Here is a 27,417-nt window from a genome sequence, read left to right as displayed (position 1 = left end):
TTATCAATATGGCAAAAGTAGTCTCCTTGTGCTTCATAGTCAATGGGAAGCATGGTCCATGGACTGCCACTCTGTTTCTGGTAAAAGCACAAACCATGAACATGGCCTCCTGCTTCAGTAGAACCATAGAGCCTAACATGACCCTCGTAGGCTGCTGGAACCACGAACATCAACATGGCCTCAGGTCAGCCACATCAGTGTGGCTCCTGGTGACAATACAGCTTCTGGATATCTACATGACTTCTGTCCAGACCATAGACACCTGCATGACCTTTGGTGGTGACATAGGTCATGGGCATCAACAGAGACCCAGCTAAAATAGGACCACAGACCCAGGCAGGGCACTTGATAGCAGCCCAGACCTGGACATCACTATAGCCTCAGGTAGCAGCTCGGGCCACTCAGATCATGATGGCCCCTGGCAGCTGCATGGGCTGTGAGCATCTACATGACTTCAGGTAGCAGTGTCCACCATGGACTTTGCATGATCTTTGGTGGTACCTCACATCACAGACATCAACACAAACCCTGACTGCCATAGGGGCCTCGGACCCAGACATGGCCTTTGATGGTGGCAGTGAGGTACTGCCTGTACTTCACCATAGCCTCAGGTGGCCGCGCAGGCTGCTCACATCACTATGTCCCCCAGTGCAGCATAGACACCGACATCCGTGTGGCCTTTGGTGGTAATTTGGACTATGGACATCAACACAGATCCCAGCTACAGCAGGGCTGTTGTTCAGTTGTTTTATTCATTCATTCATTTATGAATTTTTTTAAAATTTATTTTTATTTTATGCTTACTGGTTCATGTATGCCTATGTGAGGGTGTCAGAAGCCCTGGAACTAGAGTTATAGACTGTAGTGATATTTTATTTGTATCTTAATAAATAAAGCTTGCCTGAAGTTTAGAGAGTATAACAGCCGCACTGATCAGCCTTTAGCACCCAGTATTCCCAGGCAGTCTCCCATCCCAAGTATTAACCAGGCCTGACCCTGCTTAGCTTCCGAGATCAGACGAGATGGGGTGCATCCAGGGCAGTATGGCTATAGATGAGTATATGAGTATGCGTGTGTTCATCTTATGGTGCATGTATTGAGGTCGGAAGACAACTTTAAGGAGTCAGTTCCTTTTGCTTTGATGAGGCAGTGTCTGGTTTCTGCCACATTGTGTAGTGTTGGTTAGTAGCCCATTAGCTTTCAGGTGATTCCTCTGCTTCTGTCTCCTGTCTCAGTGTCGGGATGCTGGCATTACAGGTGCATGCCCCTGCCTCCAGCTAATTTATATGGATTTCAGGGATAAAACTCAGGTTGTCAGGTTCGTGTGCAAACCTCTTGTCTGCTGAACCATCCGGATGGTCCTGAATTAATTTTTCTTTCTTCCATTCTTTCTTGTTTTTTTGTTTCATCTATTTATTTAGAGACAGGGTTTCTCTGTGTGACAGCCCTGACTGTCCTGGAACTCGATTTGCAGACCAGGCTGGCCTAGGACTTAGAGGTCTGCCTGCCTCTGCCGTTCAAGTGATGAGATTAAAGGCATATGCCACCACCATCAGGTCTGGAATTATTTTTTCACAGTGTTGAGAAATAATTGCACTTAAGCTGACTTACAGGGCTCTTCTTTCTAGACCTCTGTAAACCTGGATTGCCTTCAGAAAGATATATCTTTGTCATTCATGTTTGTATCTTTATGAAGAGTTCTGTAGTAAGAGGCAAGGTTCTTCTTTCTATATTTCATTGTAGTACTTGAATATCATTTGAAATGTTTTGATCATCAATGTTAAATTGAGGTAATAGTCTTATACACTAGGTGTCAGTTTCTATTTTTTTATGATTTTAAATATTTTATCAATGTGTTGAAAGGAATTCCTTTGTAATCCTTTGGAATTTCAATTTAAGAGTTAATTTTTTTTTTCTAAGACTAATTTTATTAGACTGTCACAGTGGTCTAATGCAGTAAAAGTTTTCTCGTCGTCAAGAAGACTACTTTTAAATTCTCCACAGGTAATTGATGTGCCCTTAAACTGGAGACTGTATCAGATGTCTGGAGATGTAGTGTGGAGAATTGCTGCTGAAGGAAACTCCTGAAGTCAACTGTGTTGCCCTATCCTACCATATTCTATGTAGAAGAGGCTGGCTGGAATTCACAGAGATCCATCTGTCTCGAGTCCTTGAGTGTTGAGATTAAAGGCATGTACCACCAGGCCTGGCTGTTTTGAAAATCTATTAATAAACACATTAAAAAAAAATTTCTAACCCAGTCAGGCAGTGATGGTGCATACCTTTAATCCAAGCACCTAGGAGGCAGAGGCAGGTGAATTTCTATGACTTTGAGGCCAGTCTGGTCTGCAGATCAAGTTCCAGGAAAGTCGGGACTACACAGAGAAATCTTGTCTTAAAAAACAAACAGCAAAAATCCCTAACCCTGTGAGATAATGAATTCCTATTCTGGAAAAACACCGGCTATAATTTTTTTCTCGGAATTTAATGGCACAGAATTCTGCACATAATCCCAGGGAAAGCAGTTAGTTATGCTTGTATAACTTCAAGTTTTGTTTAGATTGCAGGTGAGAAGAAGTCGGCCCAGTGGCGCACAGTGGAGGGTGCGCTGAAGGAACGAAGAAAGGCAGTTGATGAAGCTGCTGATGCCCTTCTCAAAGCCAAGTAATTACTCATGGACTTTAACAAGTAATTAGAGCCTCCTGGTGGCTTTCTTTGGACTGGACTTTCTCTGTGTGATCTGTATAAATGAAGAGGCAGAGAAACCATTCCCTCACTTTTCCACCAGTGTATGCTCTGAACTGGCCCCAGGAACAGGAAGATTTAGAAGAATAAATTTATGAAGCACAGTTAAGCTAAAATAACATGAGTAGAAATTTTTATAAAGGAATTTGTATAAAAGTCAGGTTTGTTAGGGGCTGAAGACACGGCTCAGTGGTTTAGAGCACTGGCTGCTCTTCCAGAGGACCTGAGTTCAAATTCCAGCACCCTCATGGCAGCTCAAGACTGTAACTTCAGTTTCAGGGGTTCTGACACCCTCACACAGACATACATGTAGGCAAAACACCAATGTACATAAAAATACATAAAAGTCAGGTTTGCATTGGATTGCTACTTAGAAATTGTGTCTACTCAGTTACCATTGTTCTATTCTAATTTCTAGATTCTTTTTCTTTCTTCCTTCCTTTCTTTCTTCCTTCCTTCCTTTCTTTCTTTCTTTCCTTCTTTCTTTCTTTCTTTCCTTCTTTCTTTCTTTCTTTGAAACAGGGTTTCTCTGTGTAGCTCTGGTTGTCCTGGAACATACTCTGTAGACCAACCTGCCTCTGCCTCCCGGGTGCTGGGTTTAAAGGTATGCGCCACCCTTACCATTACCTGGATAATTTCTAGATAAATGGGATGATCGGTACAGTTTTATCAGAATTGAAAATATTTATTATAACAGTTTGCCAGAATTACAAAAGTAGTTAATTTATTGAGCTATGTGCTACCTTGATCTTTCTTTCTACAAACTGGCTAAAGCTAGTATCTTAGTTTGGTTTCTCTTGCTGTGATAAAGACCATGACCAGAGCAGCTTGGGGAGGAAAGGACTTATTTATCTTACACATCCCAATCAACAGTCCATCACTGAAGGAAGTGAGGGCAGGAACTGAAGCAGAGGCCACAGAGGAACTTTGCTTATAGCTTGCTCCCCATGGCTTGCTCAGTCTGGTTTCTTATATCTACCAGGACCACCTGCCCAGGGATGGTTCCTACTCACAGTTAGCTAGGCTCTTCACAGCAATCATCAATCCAAAATATGCTTCCCAGTCTTGCCTACAGCCCAGTCTGATGGGGACCTGTTCTCAGTTGAGGTTCTCTCTTAGATGATTGCAGCTTGGGGCAAGTTGACAAAAAAACTAACCAACACAACTAAGGTAAAGCACCGAAACTGATACAGGTCTGTTCTAAAACCTGAATCTCATGCATGGCCTTAGGCTATTTCTGTCTTTTTGGTTTTTTTCGAGACAGGGTTTCTCTGTAGCTTTGGAGCCTGTCGTAGAACTAGCTTGTGTAGGACGAGGCTGGCCTTGAACTCACAAAGATCCACCTGCCTCTGCCTCCCAAGTGCTAGGATTAAAGGTGTGTGCCACCACTACACAAAAGAAGTTTTTATTACTACGAAAGAAATAAAAAATGTAAAGAAAGCCAGGCATGGTGGTGCCTTTAATCCCAGCACTTGGGATGCAGGAAAGTGGATCCCTGTGAGTTTGAGGCCATCCTGTTTTAAAGCGCAGGACAGCTAGCACTGTTATATTTCTGTCTTATACTTATATCAAAACTCTAATAAAGTTGATAAGAATTATACTGAGCCCGATTTTTTTTTTCCTTTTTGTCTCAGAGAAGAGTTAGAGAAGATGAAAAGTGTAATTGAAGATGCAAAGAAAAGAGAGGTTGCTGGGGCCAAGCCTCATATAACTGCTGCAGAGGGGAAACTTCACAACATGATAGTTGATCTGGATAATGTGGTCAAAAAGGTATGTTTCTGAAGTGTTCATAATATTTTATATTTTAAAATATTTGTTAAAGCATTTCTAAGAATTCAAGAAAATAATAAGATTCCTACTATCTCTAAATTTTTCATTGTAAATGTATTTATTGTAAAAAGAAAAAATACTAGTGCTGACTGCTTCTGAAGTTTGTGTGGGAGGGTTAGTAGCCATATAAGAGCACTTGCCTCCAAGAGCACTGATCTGAATTGGATTTCTGGGGTTCTGTTAGTGGAAGGAGAGAACTGGTTCCCACAAGGTGTCCTCTGGCTTCTGTTCACATCCTATGACACATGGAATACTCACATACACAGGCGAAACACATGCTTTCACAAAAGAAATAAAAAATGTAAAGAAAGCCAGGCATGGTGGTGCCTTTAATCCCAGCACTTGGGATGCAGGTAGGCGGATCTCTGTGAGTTCGAAGCCAGCCTGTTTTGTAGCTCAGGACAGCTAGCACTGTTATATAGAGAAATTCTGTCTCAAAAAACCACACACACACACACACACACACACACACACACACACGCACGCAAAACTTAAAAAAGAAGACAGGTTTCATTTCTATTTTCTGATCTTTCTATTTCTGTATTTTGTTTGTCCCCTCTAGTCAGATTGGTTTCTTAGAGTGTAGATGGTGCTTTTTGTTCCATTTAGTCAGAGAGTCCTTGTATCTGCTTAGGTCCAGGCTGCTCAGTCCGAGGCTAAAGTGGTGTCTCAGTATCATGAACTTGTGGTCCAAGCAAGAGATGACTTTAGAAAAGAACTGGACAGTATCACTCCTGACATAACTCCTGGATGGAAAGGGATGAGTAAGTACAACTAGTATCCATTTTCTTTCTGGATTTTAGCAGCTAATCAACTAATCCAAACCCGCTTCAATTCCAGACTTCCAATCTCAGTGCTTCTGGAGTGCACTTAGTATAGGGTATTGTTTATCTCTGTTGCAGCTGTAGCAGATAGAACACTGGCCTTACTCCTGTAGTTTTTACCATGGTGAGCAGCACCTCAGCTAGTGTTTAATTCTATATGATTCAAGATTCAGTTCTAATTTGCTACTCAGAAATTAAAAATAGGATCCAAGTGAGTTAGAGTAATTAACTTTGTTAAGATATGTAATGTATATATACTTAATCAAATCATTTGATACTTAAAAATCTTTGGAATGGATTAATTAAGGCACAGCTGAAAATTCTATTAGCAACCCCAATTTTTCCAGACTGTTCTCAAGCTTTGTTACTCTCCAGTTTCAGCCTATCTAGTACTGGGGATTACAGGCATTCGCTGCTGTTCCTAGCTGGAAAATTTATTCTTCTGAGATTATGAAATTGAGGAGTGGTTGATGCCCTAAGGGCAGGGACTTAGTTAAAAGGTGGTCACAGTTGCCAGCTGTGATAGTGCATACCTTCAGTCCTAATACTTGGGAGGCAGAGGCAGAAGGATCCAGTCTGGTTTGAAGTCAGTCTGGTCTACATAATGTGTTCCAAGACATCCTGGGCTACATAATGAGACCCTGTCTGAAAAACATAAAATTAAGGTGCCACAGTCATCTGAGGGTGAACTGATATGGGCCACATATTGTGTGTACCAGGAACACTGACATGGATAGGAAGATTCTAGGGATCAGTGGTTTAGCAACTTGTTTGTTGGACTGTGATGTATAGTGTAGTGAACTTGAAGATATTTATACTTCTACCTCAGCATTTTAGTTCCTGTGTATTTGCTGAAGTAAACTCAGAAAAGTGCATTGAGGCACTGTCTTAAGAGCACAGAATTTGAGAACTAGGGGTGTAGTTCAGTGGTCAAAGACTCTCCGTGTGTGCAAGATGCCCTGGGTTGGAACTTCAGCACTAACAAAGCAAAAAGGGCCTGGTATGGTGGCACATGCCTCTAATGCTATACTTGGGAGGTAGAAATGAGTGGATCTCTGTGTTTGAGGTCAGCTTGGTCTGTATGCAAGTTTCAGGACAGACAGCAATATAAGTTAGAACCTTACCCCACCCCCACTCCTCATCACCAAAAAAAAAAAAAGGAAAGAAAAAAAAAGTGATGAGAGGATTAGGCTAGAGGGAGTGTGGCTCAGTGGTAGAGCATTAGGCTAGCATGTGCAAGGCCTGAGTTTAGTCCCCAGCACCAAAAAGAACTAAACAGAAAGAAAAGGAAGAATTTGAAATAGCCAAATATCCCTTACGTATATCAGTACAAGTGAACTGGTATTGTGTCTCTCAAAAGAGAAGTCTAGGCAGTATGGGCACATGCTGCCAGACCTGGACCCACATGGAGGAAAGAGATAATCAACTCCCTAAAGTTGTTCTCTGACTCCACACAAGTGTGCCACGACACACTTCAACCCAAATAAAAAATAGATGTAAGGCCTTTTATTAAATATTAAAAACTAAACTAATATAGAATAGGATAGCACTACCTCTATAGGTTTTATAACCTATAAATGAAGCTCTTATTGAAGGCTATATCATTATGTCAAGAATAAAAAAGTGCTTAGGGTCTGGATAGAATGATCAGCAGTTAAAAGTTTTACTTACTGCTCTCACAGAATACTCAGGAGTGGTCCCTAGCACTCACATAGTAGCTTGCATGTGAACTCCAGTTTTAGGGGCTTATGCTCTCTTCTGGCAACTGCAAGCACCTGCATTCACATAGTGCCCATAAACACTCCTGCAAACACACAGACATTATACATAAAAATAAACAGTTTTGAAAAGTGCTTGGGACTGATAAAACCCAAATCAAGATTCCATGAACACATCTCCTTTATTGCTTATGGACTGTAGTGCACACTGCTGTATTCATGTGCCCTGTACAGTCATTTTTTTACATTGTCCCAACCAACTTTGTCAGTTTTTCTTTTGACACAGAACCAGATCCTTTTAATGAGAAATCATTATCTTTCAATTTAAAGCCAGAGGTACCTTAACAAGCTTCATACTAGACACAAGACTAGTTGTGCAAATAGATAATCCCATGTATTTGAGGAGGCTGAGGCAAGGGAACTGCAGATTCCTGGGCTACAGGGTGAGTTTAAGGGCAGCTTAAATAACTTAGAGCTGTCTCAAAATCAAAGGCTAAAATTTGATTGTAGGCACGGCTTAGTGGTACAGTTCTTATCTAGTGTGCTTGAGAGCCTGGGATCTCGCTCCAGAGTGGCCACGGGGAAACAGGCAGTCATTGAGGTTGACAGCTGCAACTTGTCTTCTTCTGGTTCTAGTGTTTGTGATCATGATGAGGGCGTCATTTAAACTTCAGCAGTCATAGTTCTTGGTTTAATTTGCACAGGTTAAATGTAAACTTAGTGCAATGTTCCCTGTGAAGTTTTCTAAGACGCCTGCTGTGGTCCACCCCTTAGCGCAGCTCTCAGGAGAAAGCAGACAGGTAACAGGATCTGCAAAGACTGTTCCAGAATCCCCCTGAAAAAAGCCTTCCTTCTAAAAGTTGGAAGAGGTTTGCCACTGGAACTCAGGATGGGATGGAGAAATAGTCTGTACATGAGTTCAGTTGACAATAATAAAAGAAAATTGTGTCCTCAAGGAAAATATGTAGTTGATTTGTTATGATGAGACAGCGACAATCCCTTCTAAATAGAACAGCTTTTAATGCCAGTGATTCTTTTGTTCTTTTAAAATATTACAACCTACCTTCATGTATGTTGTCTCAGACTCTCTGTAAATATAGGAAATAAACATTTTGCTTTCCAGTAATCTCTTTTCTTGCTATTTAATGATCGCTAACCAAAGTGTGCACTTTCTTTTTTCAAACTATTCTTCTGTTTCTTTGTAGGTATTTCTGACCTAGGTGAGTAATTATGCTTATTTTATTTTAATGGCATTTGAGTGCTTGACAGTTCCCCATTGTACATTTTTGATATCCATAGATGACTAGGAACAACTTTGTTGAATGATCATAAGGCTGTAAACGTGAGATATGTTTATGAATACTCACAAAATGGTCTTTGTTTTTGAAAGAAACAAAGCCAAGAGACTCCTTAGTTTGAGCAGAACCAGTTCTTTTATTTTAATTTTTTTAAAAATTATTTTATGTGCATGATGAGTGTTTTATCTATAGGTATGCATGTCTATACCTCAGATATGCCTGGTACCTATGGAGGCCAGGGGAGGGCCTCAACTTGCCCTGGAATTGAAGATGGTTATGAACCTCCGTATGGGAATCAAACCCAATTTCTATGAAAGAGCAGCCAGTGTTATTAACCTCTGAGCCTTCTCTCCAGCCCTGTAGACTACTTCTTTACACTTATTTGTGTGTGTGTGTGGGGGGGGGGTTTAGAGGAGAACTTGTAGGAGTTGGTTTCCTTCTGAATATTTGTTAGGGCTAACATAGCACTGCAAAAAATGACATATAGTAATGATTGTGTCTACAAGCTTTGTTTTTAGAAGTGAAATTAGAGCAAATTAGAAAGCCAGTATACGATGAGTTCAGGTTACAAAAACTGATTTGGGTTTTCAGAAAAGAGCTGTGTGTGCTGCCTCAGGACCCACCTATTTATTATTTTTCTAGGAATTGACAAAACTTTAGTTGCTGTACAGTAGCTCTTAATCTCTAGTTTGACTGGAGGACTTAAATCTAGTATTAGCTTCTTTTTGCTTTATAATTTCTGTGACATTAATATTTTCGATGTTATCTGTTTAGCTGACAAGCTCTCTACTGATGACCTGAACTCGTTGATTGCTCATGCCCATCGTCGTATCGATCAGCTCAACAGAGAGCTCGCACAACAGAAAGCCACAGAGAAACAGCACATCGAGCTAGCCCTGGAGAGGCAAAAGCTAGAAGAAAAGCGGGCCTTCGACTCAGCAGTGGCAAAAGCACTGGAGCGCCACAGAGGTGAAATACAGGCTGAGCAGGACAGAAAGGTAGTGGAGACAGAACAACCTGACATTTAAAGTTAACTGACTTGTTCTGTCACCAGCTGCAGGTAGTAGATGTAATTCATGCCAAGCCATCGGCAGCGTGGCATTTAGGCCTTTGTTTCCCTGGAATCAGAACTAAGATAGGCTTGATGTAGCTGACTTTCTTTCTGCTGAGCAGATGCAGAGGGTGAGGAGTCAGGTGTGGTGTGCAGTCTTCTCCCACTGTGTCCTCCTGTGCAGCCTTGTCCTCCACTCCTGGGCTCGGACTCCGTTGTTGCCTGTGGTGTTAGTGGGTGTGATTGTTGAGAGGGGAAGAAACAGCTGCAGTTGCCATCTTTTCATCACACCTGGCATTCAGAGACTCAGTTAGATACCACTGTCCCCGCATCCTCTTATCAGCCCATACATTCAGTCTGCATCTGTAGTCAGTTCCAGACTTACCTGGTTTTCTACCTTTGTCCAAATTGTCATCTTCATAGGTTTCTCAGGATCTCACTGTGTAACCCACTGCCTTAGAAGTCACAACAGTCCCCTCTACTTCTGTTTGTTTGTTTAATTTTAATTAGGATGTTGTGTAGCCATGGCTAATAGGAACTCATGGCTATAGACTTGCCTTATCTGGTTTACTGTAAGAGCCCAAAAGTTCAAATTCTTAAATAACACCCAAAGACTCTTAATTACAAACTTGCCTTTTGTAAGCCCTTGGTTTTTTGTTTTTTCTCGGCACTGTCTTTTTCACTGGGACCTTTGTGCTATGTGCTCGCTTCCTCTGGCTCTTTCCTTAAACCTAGTTCTACACCTCACTGTCACCGTCTCAGCATGCCCTCCTGTCCTTTCAGTTTCAGTCACCACCTGTGGGTCAGTTTCTGCCATCTTGCTGTTTCCAGTTAAAGTGGGCAGAGGAGGTTGAGTGCACTCTCTCTCTTTTTTTTTTTAAATGATGTTTCTCACTAGGACGTTTCTTTTTTTTTTTTTTTTTTTAATGAGGTCTGTTTTTAAAGATTTTATTTATTTACTAAGTATATAGTGTTCCACCTGCATGAGTACCTTCATGCCAGAAGAGGGCACCAGACTCCATTACAGATGGTTGTGAACCACCATGTGGTTGCTGGGAATTGAACTCAGGACCTCTGGAAGAGCAGCCAGTGGCTCTTAACCTCTGAGCCATCTCTCCAGCCCCCTCATATGCACTCTTGTAAACAAGAATCTCAATCTCAAGTGTGTGTCTGTGTGTGCATTGTCATGAGTCCAACCAGACATGTCCTGTGAGGCACAGCGCTCATCTGAAGTGCTTACACACTGCCTGGCTGGATTCGTGACTCACTGTGCTAATTCTGAGAAAAGATGAGTTTCATGTTCAAGGCAATTGTATTGCTGTTTTGTAGAACACATGGCTAACTGTTCCATAAAGCAGGGTGGAGCATTTCCCAACTTGCTTTGATTTGGCGCATGTTGAGCCTAAATTCATGTGAAAGTAAGCTGTTGGCAGTTTTCTTTATTTAGAAGAATTAATGACTACTGGGTACAGATTTTTAAAATGATTTTTCAAAGTTGCCATTGTCACCATGGAGAAGGTGGAAACATGACCGTAGACAGTTATGATTAAACTGTGTTTGAACCCAGCTCTGAAATTTTTTCCTTTAAGTTCTGGAATGAGTTCCTTCCTGTGGAATGTGTAGTTCAGCAAATAATAGTGTTTGTTTCTGTGTCAAGGGCCACATGCCCAAGGTTTGAGGGCAGAGAAACCCATGTTTGAAATTATTTTTGGTGTAGCTGTGTAACCTTGTGTTCAGCTTTGTATCTATGTTAAAGTTGGATAGTTGTGTACTTATGCCTGGCCCATTAAAGGGGTTCCCGTCCACAGCTATAGTTCGTTATTTTATTAACTGTCTTTCCCTTTTCCTAAATGTACACATGGAAAGTTGAGAACTAATCTGTGTTTGGTTTCACAGGTGGAGGAAGTCAGAGATGCCATGGAGAATGAAATGAGGACCCAGCTTCGACGGCAGGCCGCTGCCCACACTGATCATTTACGAGATGTCCTCAAGGTGCAAGAACAGGAACTGAAGTATGAATTTGAGCAGGTGAGGACCTGTGGTGAGGCTTCAGCTCTTTCCTCCCCATCTCCATCTCCACTTGAGTCTTCATGAGCTCTCCTTTCCATTCATTTGTGGGTTGCAGCTGGGCATGGAGCCCAGAGCCTCACATGCTAAGCATGTTCTGTACAGCTGCACCATAGCCTTTACCTTTCTCCTTTAAGTATACTCTGAGGATAAGAATAAGATTAAGCCAAGCAGTGGTGGCGCACACCTTTAATCCCAGCACTGGGGAGGCTTCTCAGGAAGCACTGGGGAGGAAAACTGTGAGTTTGTGGCCAAGCCAGTCTACAGAGTGAGTTCCAGGACAGCCAGGGCCACAAAGAGAAACCCTGTCTTGAGAAAACTAAAAGAAAAAAAGAAAGAAAAAGAAAATAATAGTAATAGATTGCTAGTGTTACCTAGCTTTAGTGGAATATGCTTTTTGTTAATCGAAAGAACCAATTCTTGCTGGGTGGTGGTGGCGCATGCCTTTAATCCCAGCACTTGGGAGGCAGAGGCAGGTGGATCTCTGTGAGTTCAAGGCCAACCTGATCTACAAGAGCTAGTTCCAGGACAGGCTCCAAAGCTACAAAGAAATCCTGTCTTGAAAAACCACACACACACAAAAAGAACAAATCCTTATATCAGGTATGTTGTTTGTGATCAGATATATTGATCCGATATGTTTGGATGGCAATATAAAAACTTTTCTTTTTTCTTTTTCTTTTTCTTTTTTTCGAGACAGGGTTGCTTTGTAGCTTTGCAGCCTGTTCTGGAACTCACTCTGTAGACCAGGCTGGCCTCAAACTCACAGCGATCTACCTGTCTCTACCTCCGGAATCTGGGATTAAAGGTGTATACCACACCTGATTATGTTTTGGGATTTTTAAAGCTCCTTTTGTACTCAGAATTTGTTGTTTCTGAAAGGCAAGTATCTGGTTGAGAGGCAAGCACAGCAGCAGCGCTAGTTCTCTGTACACTGTCTGTGTTTTATTTCAGGGCCTGTCTGAGAAACTGTCTGAACAAGAGTTAGAATTTCGTCGTCGCAGTCAAGAACAAGTTGACAACTTTACTCTGGACATAAACACTGCCTATGCCAGATTGAGGGGAATAGAGCAGGCTGTTCAGAGTGAGTTTCCTTTGCTATGTTTCAGTTTTACCCTGCACACTTTCTCAGGATAATGCCTTGTTAAAAGAATAACAGGGGCACGTATCTACTCCATTCTATGATACTCATTTCTTGGCAAGTCCCAGATTTGACAAATTTAAACAGAATTCTGAGAAGAAATTGGAAAAAAGAGAACCCAAAAATTAAATTGAAATAGCATATATGACACAGATACCATTCCCTCATATATTACAGTGTTATTGGGGAGGGTGGTTACTGCTATGATGATGGTTTTGAGGAGGTCTGTGTGCCACATTGAAAGTCATACATCTTCACAACAAGCACATTAATAAGATAGGCTTCTTACAGTGTCCTAGAATCCTTCTGTCACATGACAGTGGAATGTCAATATCTAGTTTAGTTCATTTAGTTTTTTTGTTAAAATACTTTAAAAAGTAATTTTATGTATGTGCATATGTTGCCTTCCATGTGCAGCACATGCGAGTAAGCCCAAGGAGGCCGGAAAAGGGTGTTGGATTCTCTGGGACTAGAGTCACAGACAGAGTTGCAAGTCCTTCTGTGGGTGCTAGGATCCGAACCTGAGTCATTTGGAAGAGCAGCCAGTGCTCTCAATCACTGAGTCATCCTCTAATTCCTAGTTCATTAAGTCTTTTTGAAATCTTTATGTGTTTTGTTTTGTTTTTTTCCTTTGACAAACTGGTGGCCTTGAAATTCTTGGCCTAGGGCTAGGCATTGGTAACACGCCTTTAAGGAAGGCAGAGGCAGGTGGATCTCTGAGTTTGAGGCCATCCTGCCTTTAATCTCACATTTTGAGAGGGAGGCAGAGGCAGGTTAATCTCTGAGTTCGAGGCCATCCTAGTTTACAGAGTTCTAGGACAGCCAGGGTTACACAGAGAAACCCTGTCATTTGACTGCCTGGCCACCAAATTACCAAATATAAAAATGTCTGAATTCGAAATCTCCAGGTATAGTACCATATGCCAACACTCAGGAGGCAGAGATAGACAGATATTTGAGTCAAGGACAGCCTAGTCTACATAGAGTTCAAAAGTAGCTAGGGATACATACACACACACACACACACACACACACACACACACACACACACACATTCTTGCCAAAGGAAAAAGAAATCTTGCAAATATGAATGACCTTACCATCCTCTTCAGAAAAAATCCATTGTCCTGGATCTCATAGGAAGAAGGGAACTTGTGCTGTACACTTACATCCTCCCAGTATTTTCAGTGTTAGTCAGGTCCTCATCAAACTGTGTCATCTCCTGTTACTTTGTAAAACAGCTGGCTTTTGGCCTTGTTAACTTGTTGGATGTAGATTATTGCAGGTGTATCTGGGGTGTGTGTGAAGAAGACAGAAAAATGTCTTTCTTTGCTTTATTTATTTTTTTGTAGGTCATGCAGTTGCTGAAGAAGAAGCCAGAAAAGCCCACCAGCTCTGGCTTTCAGTGGAGGCATTAAAGTACAGCATGAAGACTTCCTCTGCAGAAACACCTACCATCCCACTGGGGAGTGCCGTTGAGGCCATCAGAGTCAGCTGTTCTGATAATGAATTTACCCAGGCTTTAACTGCAGCCATTCCTCCAGAATCCCTGACCAGGGGGGTATACAGTGAAGAGACCCTACGAGCCCGTTTCTATGCTGTTCAAAAACAAGCCCGAAGGGTAGCGATGATTGATGAAACCAGAAATAGCCTGTACCAATACTTCCTGTCCTACTTGCAGTCCCTGCTCCTGTTCCCGCCTAAGCAGCAGAAGTCACCGGCAGAGCTCTACCCTGAGGATATAAACACATTTAAATTGCTCTCATATGCCTCTTATTGTATTGAGCATGGTGACCTGGAGCTGGCAGCAAAGTTTGTCAATCAGCTAAAAGGGGAGTCCAGAAGAGTGGCACAGGACTGGCTGAAGGAGGCCCGAATGACCCTAGAAACTAAGCAGATAGTGGAGATCCTGACTGCATACGCCAGCGCCGTAGGAATAGGAACCACTCAAGTGCAGCAAGAGTAAGGCCTAGGAAGAGTTGTGTAATGTCATATTTCATATCAAAGAAAACCAGCATTGGTATCTGCAGGGTTTGCAACAAGGGTCCCAGAATTGTCTAGAAGTGAGCAGGTTCCAAGTCCTGTGCAAGATGTTAACACCTGTTGCATTTACCGTCCTTACACTGCTATCATGCCAATGAACTCCAGGAGGCTTTATTTGCAACTTGTGTAACACTTCCTGTTTTTCAGGTTTTACTGATCAGGCTTGTGAGCTACTCAAAATAATGTTTGTGATCCCTACTATTGATTCTGCCCTTGGAGCAAACTGAATAAAGCAACACAATGAAAACTGAGTACTCTATCCCTTTTCAAATTGCCATTTCCAGTTTGTTGTGTGAGCAGAAAGCTTCCCTGGGTAGGGACTTGTCACAGTTTCAGGGCTGGGAGCTGGGTAACCTGAAATCCAAGGCCTGATGCTTTGGCTTTGAATGTTTGGGTGAATGGATCTCCTGATGGTCAAAGTCAAGAGTGATGTAGAAGCCAAGTGCCAGTGTGTGTATATTTGGGGACCTAGCATAGTGATTGAAAGGCCCAGGAAGTAGTTGATAGCCCCCAGAGGAAAAGCTGCATTACTGGTTTCCAGCACACACATCTGTACTCAGAGTTCTTGAGCTCACTATTCCTGCTGTGGTGTTGTTTCCCAGTACCTGGACTGCGGATCTTCAGTAGATGGAGGTTATGAACCTGGAATCTGAATTTAGCCAGACTGCCAGTGAAGTCAAGAGTCTGGCACAGTTGTTGCCATAGTGAAGAAACATTAAATATTTACTTTTTGACTTAATTCTTCATACCCTGAAGACTACCATCTCTACAAAAATCCTGCCAGTTTTTAACTTTTTGTTGGGGTATTAGAAAACATACCCACAAAGCATCAGAGCAGTTTTCTGTATTGTCTTTATATAGGCCCACACCTACAGCCTCTCAAAATGGGTATAAATTAAGGCCTTTGCACAGCACTGATCTTACTTGCCCTTTGGTTTGGTAAAAATGGGTCTGATTGGAGCACCTGCATGTGGATTGCCCTGTTTCTGCAGGTAGATGCGCTGTGGGCGCCTACCTGGAACTAGTTTATACTCTGATTTAATGGACTATTCACATCCCTACTCCCATCTCTAATAGGATTACGTCTCAAAAGTACGTTAGTTTGTAAAATGTGTCGTGTAAACTGAGCGTTTCTGTTCTTATCACAAGAATATACTAGATCGTAAGGAAATCTAGTTTCTCTTCAAACCCTGAAAAGCTTTCTTCACATGTGACTATGTCATTATGGTTCATGCCTACATTCAAGTCAGGCCATTCATGGCCACACAGAAAGACTCAGAAAATCGGGTGGGATGGGGTGGGTGTCAAATGATATGATTCTTTGAGCTCACCAGAAGCAAGCAACACAATGCTTCCTTTTAGTTTTAGTTCTGTATCAAAGTAATGAAGACTTCAGATGTTTTGTGTGTGTGTGTGTGTGTGTGTGTGTGTGTGTGTGTGTGTGTGTGTGCGCGCGCGCGCAAGGTGTCCTCCACTTGGTTTTTCAGACATGGCCTTTACTGGCCTGAAACTCATTAGGATAGGCTGGATGGCCAGTGTTTGAAGCATGTGCATTCATGACTTTTTTTTGGTGCTTGTAGGCTCTGGGGATATGAGCTCCAGGTTCTGAGGCCTGCCTGTAGTAAGCACTTCACAGACTGAGCTATCTTCCCAGCCCCTGGCCTTCAAATTTTAGAAAATAGGACAGTGGATTTTTACCAAGTGCTACCTACCTCCATTATATTTAAAAAGGAAGGGTACTCATGCTTAGCCTGCCCTTGCTTTTGCCTAGCCTGGGCTAACTGCTAAAGTGAAAAGGAGAGCTTCACATTCCCGCTTCATTTCAGGGAAATGGAAGCTACCAGGCTTGTGCAACAAAGTCTGAGGTGCCCAGCAGTCAGGTGGGGCATGTCTGAGACATGCAGCATCCTGTTTAAACTGCATGTGAACAAATACCACGGCCACTTGGGACTTGACACAAAGCCAAGGCATCACCTTGGTCCCGTGTTTCCCTGTCACCGTACCTCATTCTGATTGCTGTAAGAGTGTTTAAACTGGGTGTGCTGGATGCCTGGGATCCCAGCAAGATGGAGGTGGCAGCAGGAAAATCAGAAATCCTCAAGGCCAGACCTGATCTTTTTTTAAAAAAGAAAAAGGCCAGTGGATGAAAACTAATGAGCTATGTTCATGCAGTAGAATCTAAGCAGTCTTTAAACACAGAACATTGGGTTAACATTCATCCTCTGTTCTTTCAACAGGTTCTGGATAAAAGCAGTCTGCAAATCCCAAATGAGTAATCCCACCAGTTTCAAAGTAACTTGCTTGAACTCAGTGCAGAAGAACAGGCCATCTCCATTAACACAAAAGGCAAATAAAAAGGCTTGATTGGTAGGAAGCTTACATTTATCGGATTTAGTGGTCTAGGCTTCTTTCATTTTCAGGCATGTAAGTGGCAGGGAGAAGGTGATGTGGTTTCTCTAAACTTGATAGATTGGTTTTATGAGTTTTGAATGGTTATAAAGCACTATCTAGTAAAGGGGCCATTGTTGTGAGAGTACATCCTACAGGTATACAAGGTTGAGGCTGTCCTTAAGAATAAGTGACCTTGCTGGGCCATGGTGGCACATACTTTTAATCCCAGCAGGTGGAGGCAGGCAGATCTCTGAGTTTGAGGCCAGCCTGGTCTACAGAGCTAGTTCCAGGACAGGCTCTAAAGCTACACAGAGAAACCCTGTCTTGAACTCCCCCCCCCCCCAAAAAAAGAGTAACCTTTAGTCTTGACTACCATGGATTGTCAGAGTATTAATATTAAATCATGCTGAGTTCTGAATCCTTGGAAAAGTCCACAGCTGAACAGGTCAGGTGTTCAGCACTCTTTAATATGCTTTACTGAGACTGAGGGGGTTTCTGTTTGCTTTGTGGAAACAAGGTCTGTATAGTCCTGGCTGTCCTAGGACTCACTGTGTCGACCAGTCTGGCCTGAAACTCACAGAGATCCACCTCTGCCTCCCAAGGAGTCAGAGTAAAGGCCTATATCACTGCCTCCTGGTGAAGTCTGGCTGGTTTTAACTATGTCCTACATGTGACTATACCAAATCATATACCCTTTTCTGTTGTAAAACTAAACTCCAGTCGTTGCAAAGTCAGTGCTGTATCTACAGATTGATGGTCAGTATTATCCTGTCCAGGGGCTCTAGTGGAAAGACATGTCTTTCCACTAGATATAACCATCCATGCATGTGATCAGACTTATAAGGCATAGGTTTGGATCTTAATCCATTAAGAAAAAAATTCTGGTCCTTGGCCCCCCAAAAGATTTCAATTCCTGGGGCTTTAAGAGAAATACTTTCCAAAAGAAATAACACGGAGGGAAGGAAGGTAACTGTCATAGAAGAGTACAAAGTATTTCCTCTGACCCCAATGCTGACTGTGTCTCTTACAACAGCTATGCTTATCAGAAAATTTTGTTTTTCCAAACAGACACTGGTTTTAAGACCAGTGGGTCTTGGTCGATGAGGAGGCACTTAACCATTAAAGTCCATATTAAGGGACTAGAGGGGACAAATTTCCAAAATAGGTCCCAATTGTGGCACCAGCTCCAGGGGATCATGTGTCCTCTGGGCACCTGCACATTTGCATACAGGTAAATCAATCTTTATCCTAAGGGGTCCCCCTCCCCACTCCATGAGAATCCTTTTTTCCATTTGTTTTATTGGTGCCCTAGTTTCTCTAGTTCCTGTTACAAGTCACTCAGATACATCCTGTCCTCACAGGCTTTGCACCACTGTGGAACTCAACATGTCTCATGCACACACATATCACACCAACTGGCTCCATTTCTAGAGCCCTTAGTCTCAGAAAGTCTGCTATTTTTCTTATGGTGGCTTGTGTCAGGGCTGGCACCTGTTTTAAGCAGCACACCCACTCTTGATGTTCCAACGCTTCTCAAGCCAGGTGGTAGTTTGTGCCTCTAATTCCAGGATTCAGGAAGGCCAGGCATGTGGCCTATTAGTTTAAAACCAACCCAGGATGCGTAATAAAGAAAAAAAGAAAAACATACCCCTTGATTCTGGTGCTAATTGGATGTGAGTTGTAACTCCAAAATTTCTATCCCAAATCATCTATTTTAAAACTGCAAAATTGAATTACAAGCAAGTCTTTCCCATATAAACATATGAAAGCCAAGCAAGGTGTCACACAGCTACAATTCTGGCACTCAAGATGGCTTGCCCATCAAAGTCAGCTTGGTGTACATAGTGGGAAAACGGGTTCCATAGTAGCAAAAACCCATTTAACTAAGAGTCATTTAGGAACATGGTACTAAAGGAATGTGGGCATGTAGACATGGCAAACAACTACTCAGAGAGTTCTGTAAGAATTTGTGCAATCTCATTACCAAAGAATGGGAACCAGTGAAATAAAAAGCATAGGACTGAGACAGATGAAATACATAGCATGGCTGGCTCAGAAAGTAAAACCTGGAGTGGTGGTCAACTTTGGCACAGAAAACTTAACCTTTTATTAGTAATGGAGATGAAGCCGGACAGTGGTGGTGCACGCCTTTAATTCCAGTACTTGAGGCAGAGGCAGGTAGATCTCTAAATTCAAGGCCAGCCTGGTCTACAGAGGACAGGCTCCAAAGCTACACAGAGAAACACTGTCTCAAAAACAAAAAAGCAACAACAAAATACTGGAGATGAAAGACTATGATGAGAGAAACACAAGCAGAAAACGGGACATTCATCATGTCACTTCCTGGCTCAGTGAAGGTTTGCATGAAGGAAACATGAGTTTGAGCTACACATATCAAGTGGATATGAAAGTCCATCACATACTCATGTCAAGGGTTTTCTATGGCTGGCTTCAAACCAGTGCTCAAGGAAGGGGCATTACCACAAATGCCAGGGAGAGCGCTTCTCCCCCCCCCAGGAACAGAGGTGTTGGAGCCAATGGACAGAGTTAACATCCTTCCTGGCAGCCAGCTTCTCTGTCCGTTACCCAAATGCTTTGTAGGTAATCAAGTGCCATCTCATCGCCCAAGCACACATTATTCTTATGATGCCTTAAGACTGTTTTCTTTATTTTTTTTATTATTTGTACAGTGTTCTGCTTGCAGCATCAGAAGAGGGCCCCAGATCTCACTACAGATGGTTGTGAGCCACCATGTGGTTGCTGGGGATTGAACTCAGGACCTTTGGAAGAGCAGTCAGTGCTCTTAACCTCTGAGCCATTTCTCCAGCCCAAGACTTTGTTTTCTGGGTAAGAAAGCGCCAAGATTTATGAAGACAAGACAGGGTCCTGGCTTGGGAATAGACGGTAAATGTAGATGGGAACACAGCAGTGCAGAACTCAGTGCCTTAGTTATCTGAGAGGATTGTATGGTAGCGGAAGCACTCGTGGACTTAGCTCTGAAAACATTAAATTTCTATCCATTACTATCATTTAAAAGAAACACGATTAATATAAAGTTGACCAAGGTGATCAGTAGCAATACATGTCATGACATTTCATATCCTTGTCATCACTAGCCCCCTAGATCACTTTAAATATCCACTTATAAAGTGCCCGTATGGGCCAAAATATTTTGTGCTTAGGCAAGAGCTGAACCACTCATACAACTCAAACATTCTTGGGTATTGTAGTTAGAAGACAAGGTTGGGACTGGAGAGGAAACTCCCTTTGTAGAGTGCTTGTTATGTGCGTATGAGGACCTCAGTTCAGATCCCCAAGTATTTATGTAGAAAAGCCAGGCGGATCTCCAGGCTGGCCAACCAGTCTAATGACCAGCAATCTCAAGGCTCAATGAGAGGTCCTGCCTCAATAAATAAACCTAGATAAACAACTGGAGAAGACACCATTGACCTCTGGCCTTCATAAGACCATGTACACGCATACAAAAAATAAAGACTATTCGTTTTTATTTATTTTAAATAAAAGCACACATTGAATCACTGTGTTTATTTAATCATTTTGCCAGTTGTGTAACCTAAAACCAGTAACTTGCTTCTGATTTAATTGGTTCTAAGACAGTTAAGTACATTAAGTACTCCCCAAACTGGAATATAATCAATACAACACAATTATGTACCTGCATGAGAACCAGTTTAAACTTGTATCTCTAAGCCAAAGGCCAGCACACCACAGAGCAGGTGGGCAGCAAAGGCCAATGAGCTCTAACATGATGATAAATGGGAATGAAGTCTGCAGACAGTGCATTGTGTGGGATTTATTCTCCTGTAAGAGCTACAGACCTCATAGTGCTGGTCATTGTCTAGGCAAAAGCTGCCCAGATCTGCATCTCAGTGGTGCTGGAGAAGAATCCCATGGCCTTGTGTCTGGCTAATGCTGCAACACTGAGTTTACATTACATCTTCAGCCCCGTGTCTGCTTAGCTACCACTTCCAACGTTCCAGCAGCTATGGTGAGCCACCTCAATTTCTTTTGTCTTCACTGATGTCACTGTCACTGTCACTGCTGCTGTCTCCATTACTACTGTTTGGTGCAGTGAGGTTACCCAGGGCTTCCCTGTAAGGAAAAGAAATGGAAATGGTGTTTGGTATCTCTGACATATACAGTCCCAGCAGTTTTAAGAACAAAGGAAAGCTTCCAACAGTTCATGTGACAGAAGAAACCACTATTACATCACCACCTTGGCTTTGTAAGGGAACAATATCGTACCTGAAAAAGCGAAAAGCACCCAAGAGGAGATATACAGACTTACTTTTGTTTTTCGTCGACTGTGAAATCTGTCATTACTCTTTGGGCAAGGCTCTCACAAACAGGCAAGCTGAAGGCACTTGCCAGCTTCACCACCTCAATGGCCAAAGCAGGGTTCTCAGATGCTTTTGCAGTGTTCATAAACTCCTCCAGCAATTCACCTCTGTAAAAGAAAGCAAACTGAATGTCCCCAACTCACTTTTTCCCCCCTATCAAAGACATATTTTACGCATGCAAGTGTTTCCCTCCATTTTTGTAGATGCAGCATTTGTGTGCAGTGCCCTTGTTAGCCAGAAGGTGTCAGATCCCCTGGAGAACTGAACCTTGGTCTTAGGTAAAAGCAAGTAAAGTGCTCTTAACCACTGAATCATTTCTTCAGTGCCCCCAACTTAGTCCCTTAACTTTTAGTCACATATTTACAGGAAAAGTTGAGAATATGTTTATTAGTCAAATCCTCATTAACTTTGAAGGAAAGTTACAAAATAACATTCTGTATATCCCCAAGACATGATCACTGAGCAGAGAAAAAGCTTCCTCAGGATGCTCTGAATGGTAGGAGATGAAATGCTTGCCTGTCTAGCCAAGGAGCCCTCCCTCAAATGCAGTGGCTTAAATACGTGAAGAAATTTCAAAGCCCATGCGACTAATTCAAGCCTCTACCAGGTGAAGCCTCTACCAGGTGATGCCTCTTGGTGTCAACTTACCTGGGAATCTTATTATGCTTTTTGAAAAGTGCCAACATTTTCCTGTCAAAGAAGAAGAATATGACTGCTGACAAGAAAACAAAGTGGCAACCACACAAAGCTGGTTTGTCTCTTCGCAGGCTCAGAAATTAAGTGACCTAAAGAGAAGTTGCATAGACTCCCTGAATTCCTGTGGTCTCAACTAGCTCTGGCTGCATAAACTCAACAGGCACAGCTGAGATGTGGCCAGAGATGAGGACTATTTGTAGTGCTGTCCTCCAGGGCAGGAGGGAATCCATCCTACACCTGTGCAGCTGAGAAGAGGCAGTGGGGTGAGCTTAGCTTATTTATTTCCCTCTTAAAGCCTGAGTCAGTCTGCCCTAAAACCCAGTATGAAGAACAGGCTCAGATTAAGGCAACAGTCTCATATATGTGAACGCCATTAGCCTGCCACATGCAAGACAAAGGCAAAACACATACATTCAGCTCCCATGATTCAGCTGAGGTCCGTACCCCTGCGCCAATCATCACAGCCTGCTTCATAGTGTGTCAATCTGCCTGACCATGCAAAAGCTTTGTCTTCACTGACAACACAATGCTAAACGGGTCACATTTAAGTGAACTACAACCCAAAGACAAGATTCTTCTTCAGAAAAAGATGTTTTAAACAATAGACTAGCCATAGATGTCCAATATATTCATGTGTACACACACACACACACACACACACACACACACACACACACACACAGAGAGAGAGAGAGAGAGAGAGAGAGAACAAGATCATCTTGACTTCTCTACAAAGTACCTTTTAATTTTGGGAAAAAAAGAATATGCCTAAGGCACCATTTATAAATACTACAATTAGTGTATTATTAAAATGCTGGAAAAATTGTCAGTATTGGTGACACGGATCATTAATCCCAGCACTCGGGAGGCAGAGACAGGCGGATCTCTGAGAGTTTGATAAAGGACAAGGAAAAAGAAATGCTGGAAAAACACAGAAGCAGAATAGTGGCATAAACTGAAGATAGGCCCTTGTCAAGGCCATGTTTTAAAACATGCCAGTAGCCAGAAATCTAAGGTACCCAATCTACATTTTAAGTCAGGGGACAGAAATGAGAAAAGCATTTGCAAATGACTGCTATTTAACTAAAGGACCATTTTCAAAAGGATACTTCTCTCAGAACCATTTATAGGAGCAGAAGAATGATGTTGAATTTCTTAGCCATTATGACACAGAAAACCAAAAGATATAAAATGAAACATGAATTCTCAGCTTGCCTGAACAATACCCTCTTCTCAAATAAACTATACACACTGGCCTTACCAAAAGTTTGCTTCTTAACTGGTATTTGCAAGTGTCCACCAAAACTCCACTGTATACTATGCTGAATTAGAGAACACTCATCTATCAACCTGAGTCCATGTTTTGGCTTTAAGAATAAATGTTGGTATTTACACTCACCATGCTTCCTGGGTTCTGCCACCTCTTAAAAAAAGGACAGCTATACACTGTAGAGAGTTGGCTGGCCAATCAAGAGAAGTCTGCCGGGCATCTTGGCTTTCATATGTGGATTTGATATCAGCAGCACAGTCAGCAAATGCCACCTGAAGCTAGAGGCTCTAAGAGTCAGCAGAACTGCCTAGCTGGTCTGACAAGAATTTAAAAACCAATAAACTATCACATGAATGACTAGCAAGAAATACAGTAAAAAGAAGGCTGGACCTGTTTTGCAGTAATACAATTAACTACATGTTTGAAATATATTATGAATTTCCTTTAAAAAGTTTTGTATTAATTTATTGATTGACTGTACAGATGTGCACAAAAGGGCACCAGAGCCCATGTGTAGAGGTCAGAGGACAATATGTGAGGGTTGGTTCTCTCCTTCCATGTAGGTCCCAGGGAAAGAACTTAGATCATCAGACTTGGTAGAAAGCTCCTTATCCACTGAGCCGCCTCACATCTTTTCAGGTAGCAATTACAGAGAAAAAAAACCAACCTACTCTAATAATAAAAAAAAATCATTTTTATTTTATGTGTATGGCTGTTTTGACTGCATGTGTCTTAGACAGTTGTGAGCCTCCACCTGGGTTCTGGGAATCGAACCAGGGCACTCTGAAAGAAAAGCATATTGCCCTTGATCACTGAGCTACCTCTCCAACCCTTATTTTTTAATTATGTGTGTATAGGGGGAAGGGAGTAATGCACTTGAGTGCAGTTATTTATGAGCTGCCTGATGTGGGTACTGGGAACTGAGCCCTGGTCCTCTAGTGCTTTTCCACTGAGTCGGCTCTCTAGCCCCTGGAATACTTATTATAAAATAATCTGGCATTCATTGTCATAACTATTTTCCTGCTGCCTGCTTTAGACTAGAGAAATGAGGCTAACACCAAGATTGGTATTTTGCTACTGGTAATGTATATTTAACCTAAATCTAGATGTGCACATCTGAACCCAACAAAAGATGGGTAAATTCAGGGAAACAACCATTGAAAGGACATAATTTTAGCAAATACATACGTCAGTACACATCTAATGATGGAACTTGAGCCTCAAGACAATTACCTCTTGTGGGTGTTTATCCCTGGCCATGAGCATCAAGATTTCTTGTCTTAAGGCATCTCGGAAAGTATGGCCATACTCTTTACTATCTTAAAGCAAAAGAAAAAAATAACAGTGATCATCAAAATGCAGATCATCTGGTGAATCTTTATCCACTACTGACTTTTAACTTCTGGTGGGTGAGAAAGTTGGCCCTCTGGGATGCAGAGGATCTCTGAGAGTTCAAGGCCGGCCTGGTCTACAAAGTGAATACCAGGCCAGCCAGAGCTATATAGTGAGATCTTTTGTCAACTGTTTGCAGTCAATGTAAAACACAGCACACGCACAATACTTAAGTAAGACAGAGCAGGACTTCAGTACCTATTCTCAAAGCACTGATATCTGAAGCACATGAAACTGAGAAACACCTATGTTCATGACTGTTAACTCAGCAATATGATCAGCATTGCTACTCATTCTTACTGCACCAGATCAATCAGGCTTTATGGTAGGATACTGTCACTCAAGCTTAAGTACGTTACATGATTAGCAATCTTTCCTAGATACCATCATTTAAGAACTGCACAAAATGAGCATATTGTCCATGTATAATCATTCAATATAACAGGAGCAATAGTCCACAAGTTTGACCTTAACAAATGTGTTAACCAAGTTAAGGATGAAAGTTTTCAGTCCTAAAAACACAAATGTGTTACTCAAGAATCTTAACAGAAGTTAAGATGGTATTGCACAAAACTGACACTAACCTTTCCAAATCTGAGGAACCATTTCTAGCCTATTGGCCACATCCAATGCTTGGAGAAGCCCTATCAATGTTTGGGAGTGGGGAAAGAAGACCTGAGAGAGAAGTACAAACATGACTTTAAAGCATCCATCAGGAAAGATACTCAGCCCTCTATAAACACATTAGACAAGTAATCCTCTTACTGAAGGTATTAGGTCCTTATACCACTTCAAGGTGACATCAATCTGTTCCATTGAACAAATCAAACTGAAAAACTTCGAACTGTGGAGAGAAAAAGCATGTTTAGATCAAAGCCCGTGTGCTTAACAATGAGGTAAAAATCTCAGTATAGTTATTCATGTATCAAATACAGACTTTTAATGTTTTTAATTTTAGGTCATTGAGATGGTCCAGTGGGTAAAGGTATTTTGTTTGCCACATAAGCCTGGCAACCTGAGTTCTATCCCTGGAACACATGTAAAGGTAGGAGAAAACTTACTCCACAAAGGTGTCCTTTGAACCCCCACCCCAGACGCCCATGCTGAGGCACATACAAAATAATAAAAAGTATTTACAATTTCCAGTTACAAGGGTCAATGTTTCACCAAGGAAGTGCTAGCTGTAATTAATTTCCCAATTGAGATCTTTTATTCCTCAGCTGGACCATTTGGGCTGTCTGCTCAGATCCTAGAACTATTATTTGAAGTAAATATTACTTGAATTGAAAGTACTCCGAGGGGGAACAAGGACACAACCATGACACATAAAAAGGTATAAAATGTTAAAAAGAAGATAAAAATCTCTAAATGCACACTAGACGAGTCATTTCTTTGTTTGTATGTATGTATGCAGACATGCTTGCCTGTCCCAGTGAATGTGGGACAGCTAGTAGGGCTGTGCTTCAGGTGTCCTCAACTCTTGTCCATCTCACTGGACTAGAGCTCCGCTTATGTGACCACCCTGAGGTCATCTAGCCATTGGATCTGCCTATCTCTACTTCTTTCTTCATGCTGGGGTTATAGACACATACCATCAATGAGTGCTGGGGACCTGAACTCAGGACCTCATTCTTACCTAACAAGAACCTTACCCATGAAGCCGTCTCCTCAGCCCCACTGCTTTAATCTCCAAGTGCTCAAAAACTATGACATAATGGGCAGACAACCTAAAACTAGAGCTGAGATAAACAGTCATTAACATTCTCCCATTGCAGAATCTAGTGATTAAAATCAAGGGAGAGATGGCTCAAGAGTTAAGAGCCCTTGTTCTAGAGTTTGGATCCCAGAAATCATGTAACAAACCAAGCATTCCTAGCAAATGCATGTTACCAACTCCAAGGTAGAGCAGAGATAGGCTTACAAGGTGTGTGCATACACTCACAGACAATCTCTCTCTCAAAAATATAAAGTAACATACTTACTAATAGAAATTGAGTTGAAGATCACTTCCAATCAATTTCCGGTTGTCCCCCGTATTTAAAAGACGATGTATTTGGTAAGCAAGTTCTAAATCTCTGAGAGATGAACACTGAAAATTTGCAACTAATATTACCCAGACATTCTTGTAAGCAAAACAGAGACTCAACACATAATGAAAAAGTATGCATTTCTGGACTGAGTGGTGGTGGTGCAAGCCTTTAAACCCAGCCCCTGAGAGGTAGCCGGTGGACCTCTGTGAGATTGAGGTCAGCCTGGTCTACAGAGTTCCAGGACAGCTAGGGCTACTCAGAGAAACCTTGTCTTAGAAAAAAAGTATATATTTCTTTGCATAAATATTTAATTAACAACATTAAATTATTGACAGCAAAAAAGTCACAAAAAATGGGGAAAAATAAACCTAGTTTTATGAAATTTAAAACAAAATTATTCAGTTAGTAATTCCAGTGTCCCATTAAAATCACCATGAAACAGCTTGAAGAACCAGCCTTGAAAAACTTACTAGTTCTCCCCTCCTGTGACAAACACTACCACAGGGCTACCCTGTGTGCCCATGAGCCCTTAAACAGGATGCTCTCTACTCATCAAGAAA

The 27,417-nt window shown here is 41.9% G+C and overlaps 2 protein-coding genes, 1 non-coding gene and 1 pseudogene across 14 annotated transcripts in view; 1 reads left to right on the top strand and 3 right to left on the bottom strand.

The window, feature by feature from the left end:
* Positions 1 to 14,968, top strand: part of Immt (inner membrane mitochondrial protein) — a 44,620-nt gene extending 29,652 nt beyond the window's left edge. For 7 of the 11 annotated variants that reach the window (XM_048426610.3, XM_048425908.3, XM_085690705.2 and 4 more), the window contains 8 exons: positions 2,561 to 2,664; positions 4,380 to 4,515; positions 5,210 to 5,339; positions 8,323 to 8,337; positions 9,190 to 9,413; positions 11,363 to 11,494; positions 12,488 to 12,617; positions 14,027 to 14,968. In XM_048426610.3, coding sequence (XP_048282567.2) covers positions 2,561 to 2,664; positions 4,380 to 4,515; positions 5,210 to 5,339; positions 8,323 to 8,337; positions 9,190 to 9,413; positions 11,363 to 11,494; positions 12,488 to 12,617; positions 14,027 to 14,640 — 1,485 coding nt within the window. In that variant the 3' untranslated portion in view covers positions 14,641 to 14,968. The remainder of the gene's footprint in view (positions 1 to 2,560; positions 2,665 to 4,379; positions 4,516 to 5,209; positions 5,340 to 8,322; positions 8,338 to 9,189; positions 9,414 to 11,362; positions 11,495 to 12,487; positions 12,618 to 14,026) is intronic. The other 4 variants (XM_048425154.3, XM_048427392.3, XM_048428801.3 and 1 more) reach the window with 1 other exon arrangement.
* Positions 936 to 1,055, bottom strand: LOC125410182 (5S ribosomal RNA; annotated as a pseudogene).
* A 5,629-nt stretch (positions 14,969 to 20,597) lies between the features above and the next one.
* The window catches only part of Ptcd3 (pentatricopeptide repeat domain 3), a 31,413-nt gene continuing 24,593 nt past the window's right edge, over positions 20,598 to 27,417 (bottom strand). Inside the window, exons 17-24 of one of the 2 annotated variants that reach the window (XM_048421946.3) lie at positions 26,810 to 26,916; positions 25,593 to 25,671; positions 25,412 to 25,502; positions 24,669 to 24,754; positions 23,565 to 23,713; positions 22,118 to 22,159; positions 21,418 to 21,576; positions 20,598 to 21,221 (exon numbers count right to left, since the gene is read on the bottom strand). In XM_048421946.3, coding sequence (XP_048277903.3) covers positions 21,128 to 21,221; positions 21,418 to 21,576; positions 22,118 to 22,159; positions 23,565 to 23,713; positions 24,669 to 24,754; positions 25,412 to 25,502; positions 25,593 to 25,671; positions 26,810 to 26,916 — 807 coding nt within the window. In that variant the 3' untranslated portion in view covers positions 20,598 to 21,127. The other variant, XM_085690706.2, reaches the window with a different exon arrangement.
* On the bottom strand, positions 22,497 to 22,633 carry LOC125410225 (small nucleolar RNA SNORD94). The gene has a single exon (XR_007235012.1). It is a non-coding gene; the product is annotated as a small nucleolar RNA SNORD94 (small nucleolar RNA).

This window comes from Myodes glareolus, chromosome 6 (assembly GCF_982192425.1).
Source record: "Myodes glareolus chromosome 6, mMyoGla1.1, whole genome shotgun sequence".
NCBI classification, from domain to species: Eukaryota; Metazoa; Chordata; class Mammalia; order Rodentia; family Cricetidae; genus Myodes; species Myodes glareolus.
This window is presented reverse-complemented; position numbering and strand designations above follow the sequence as displayed.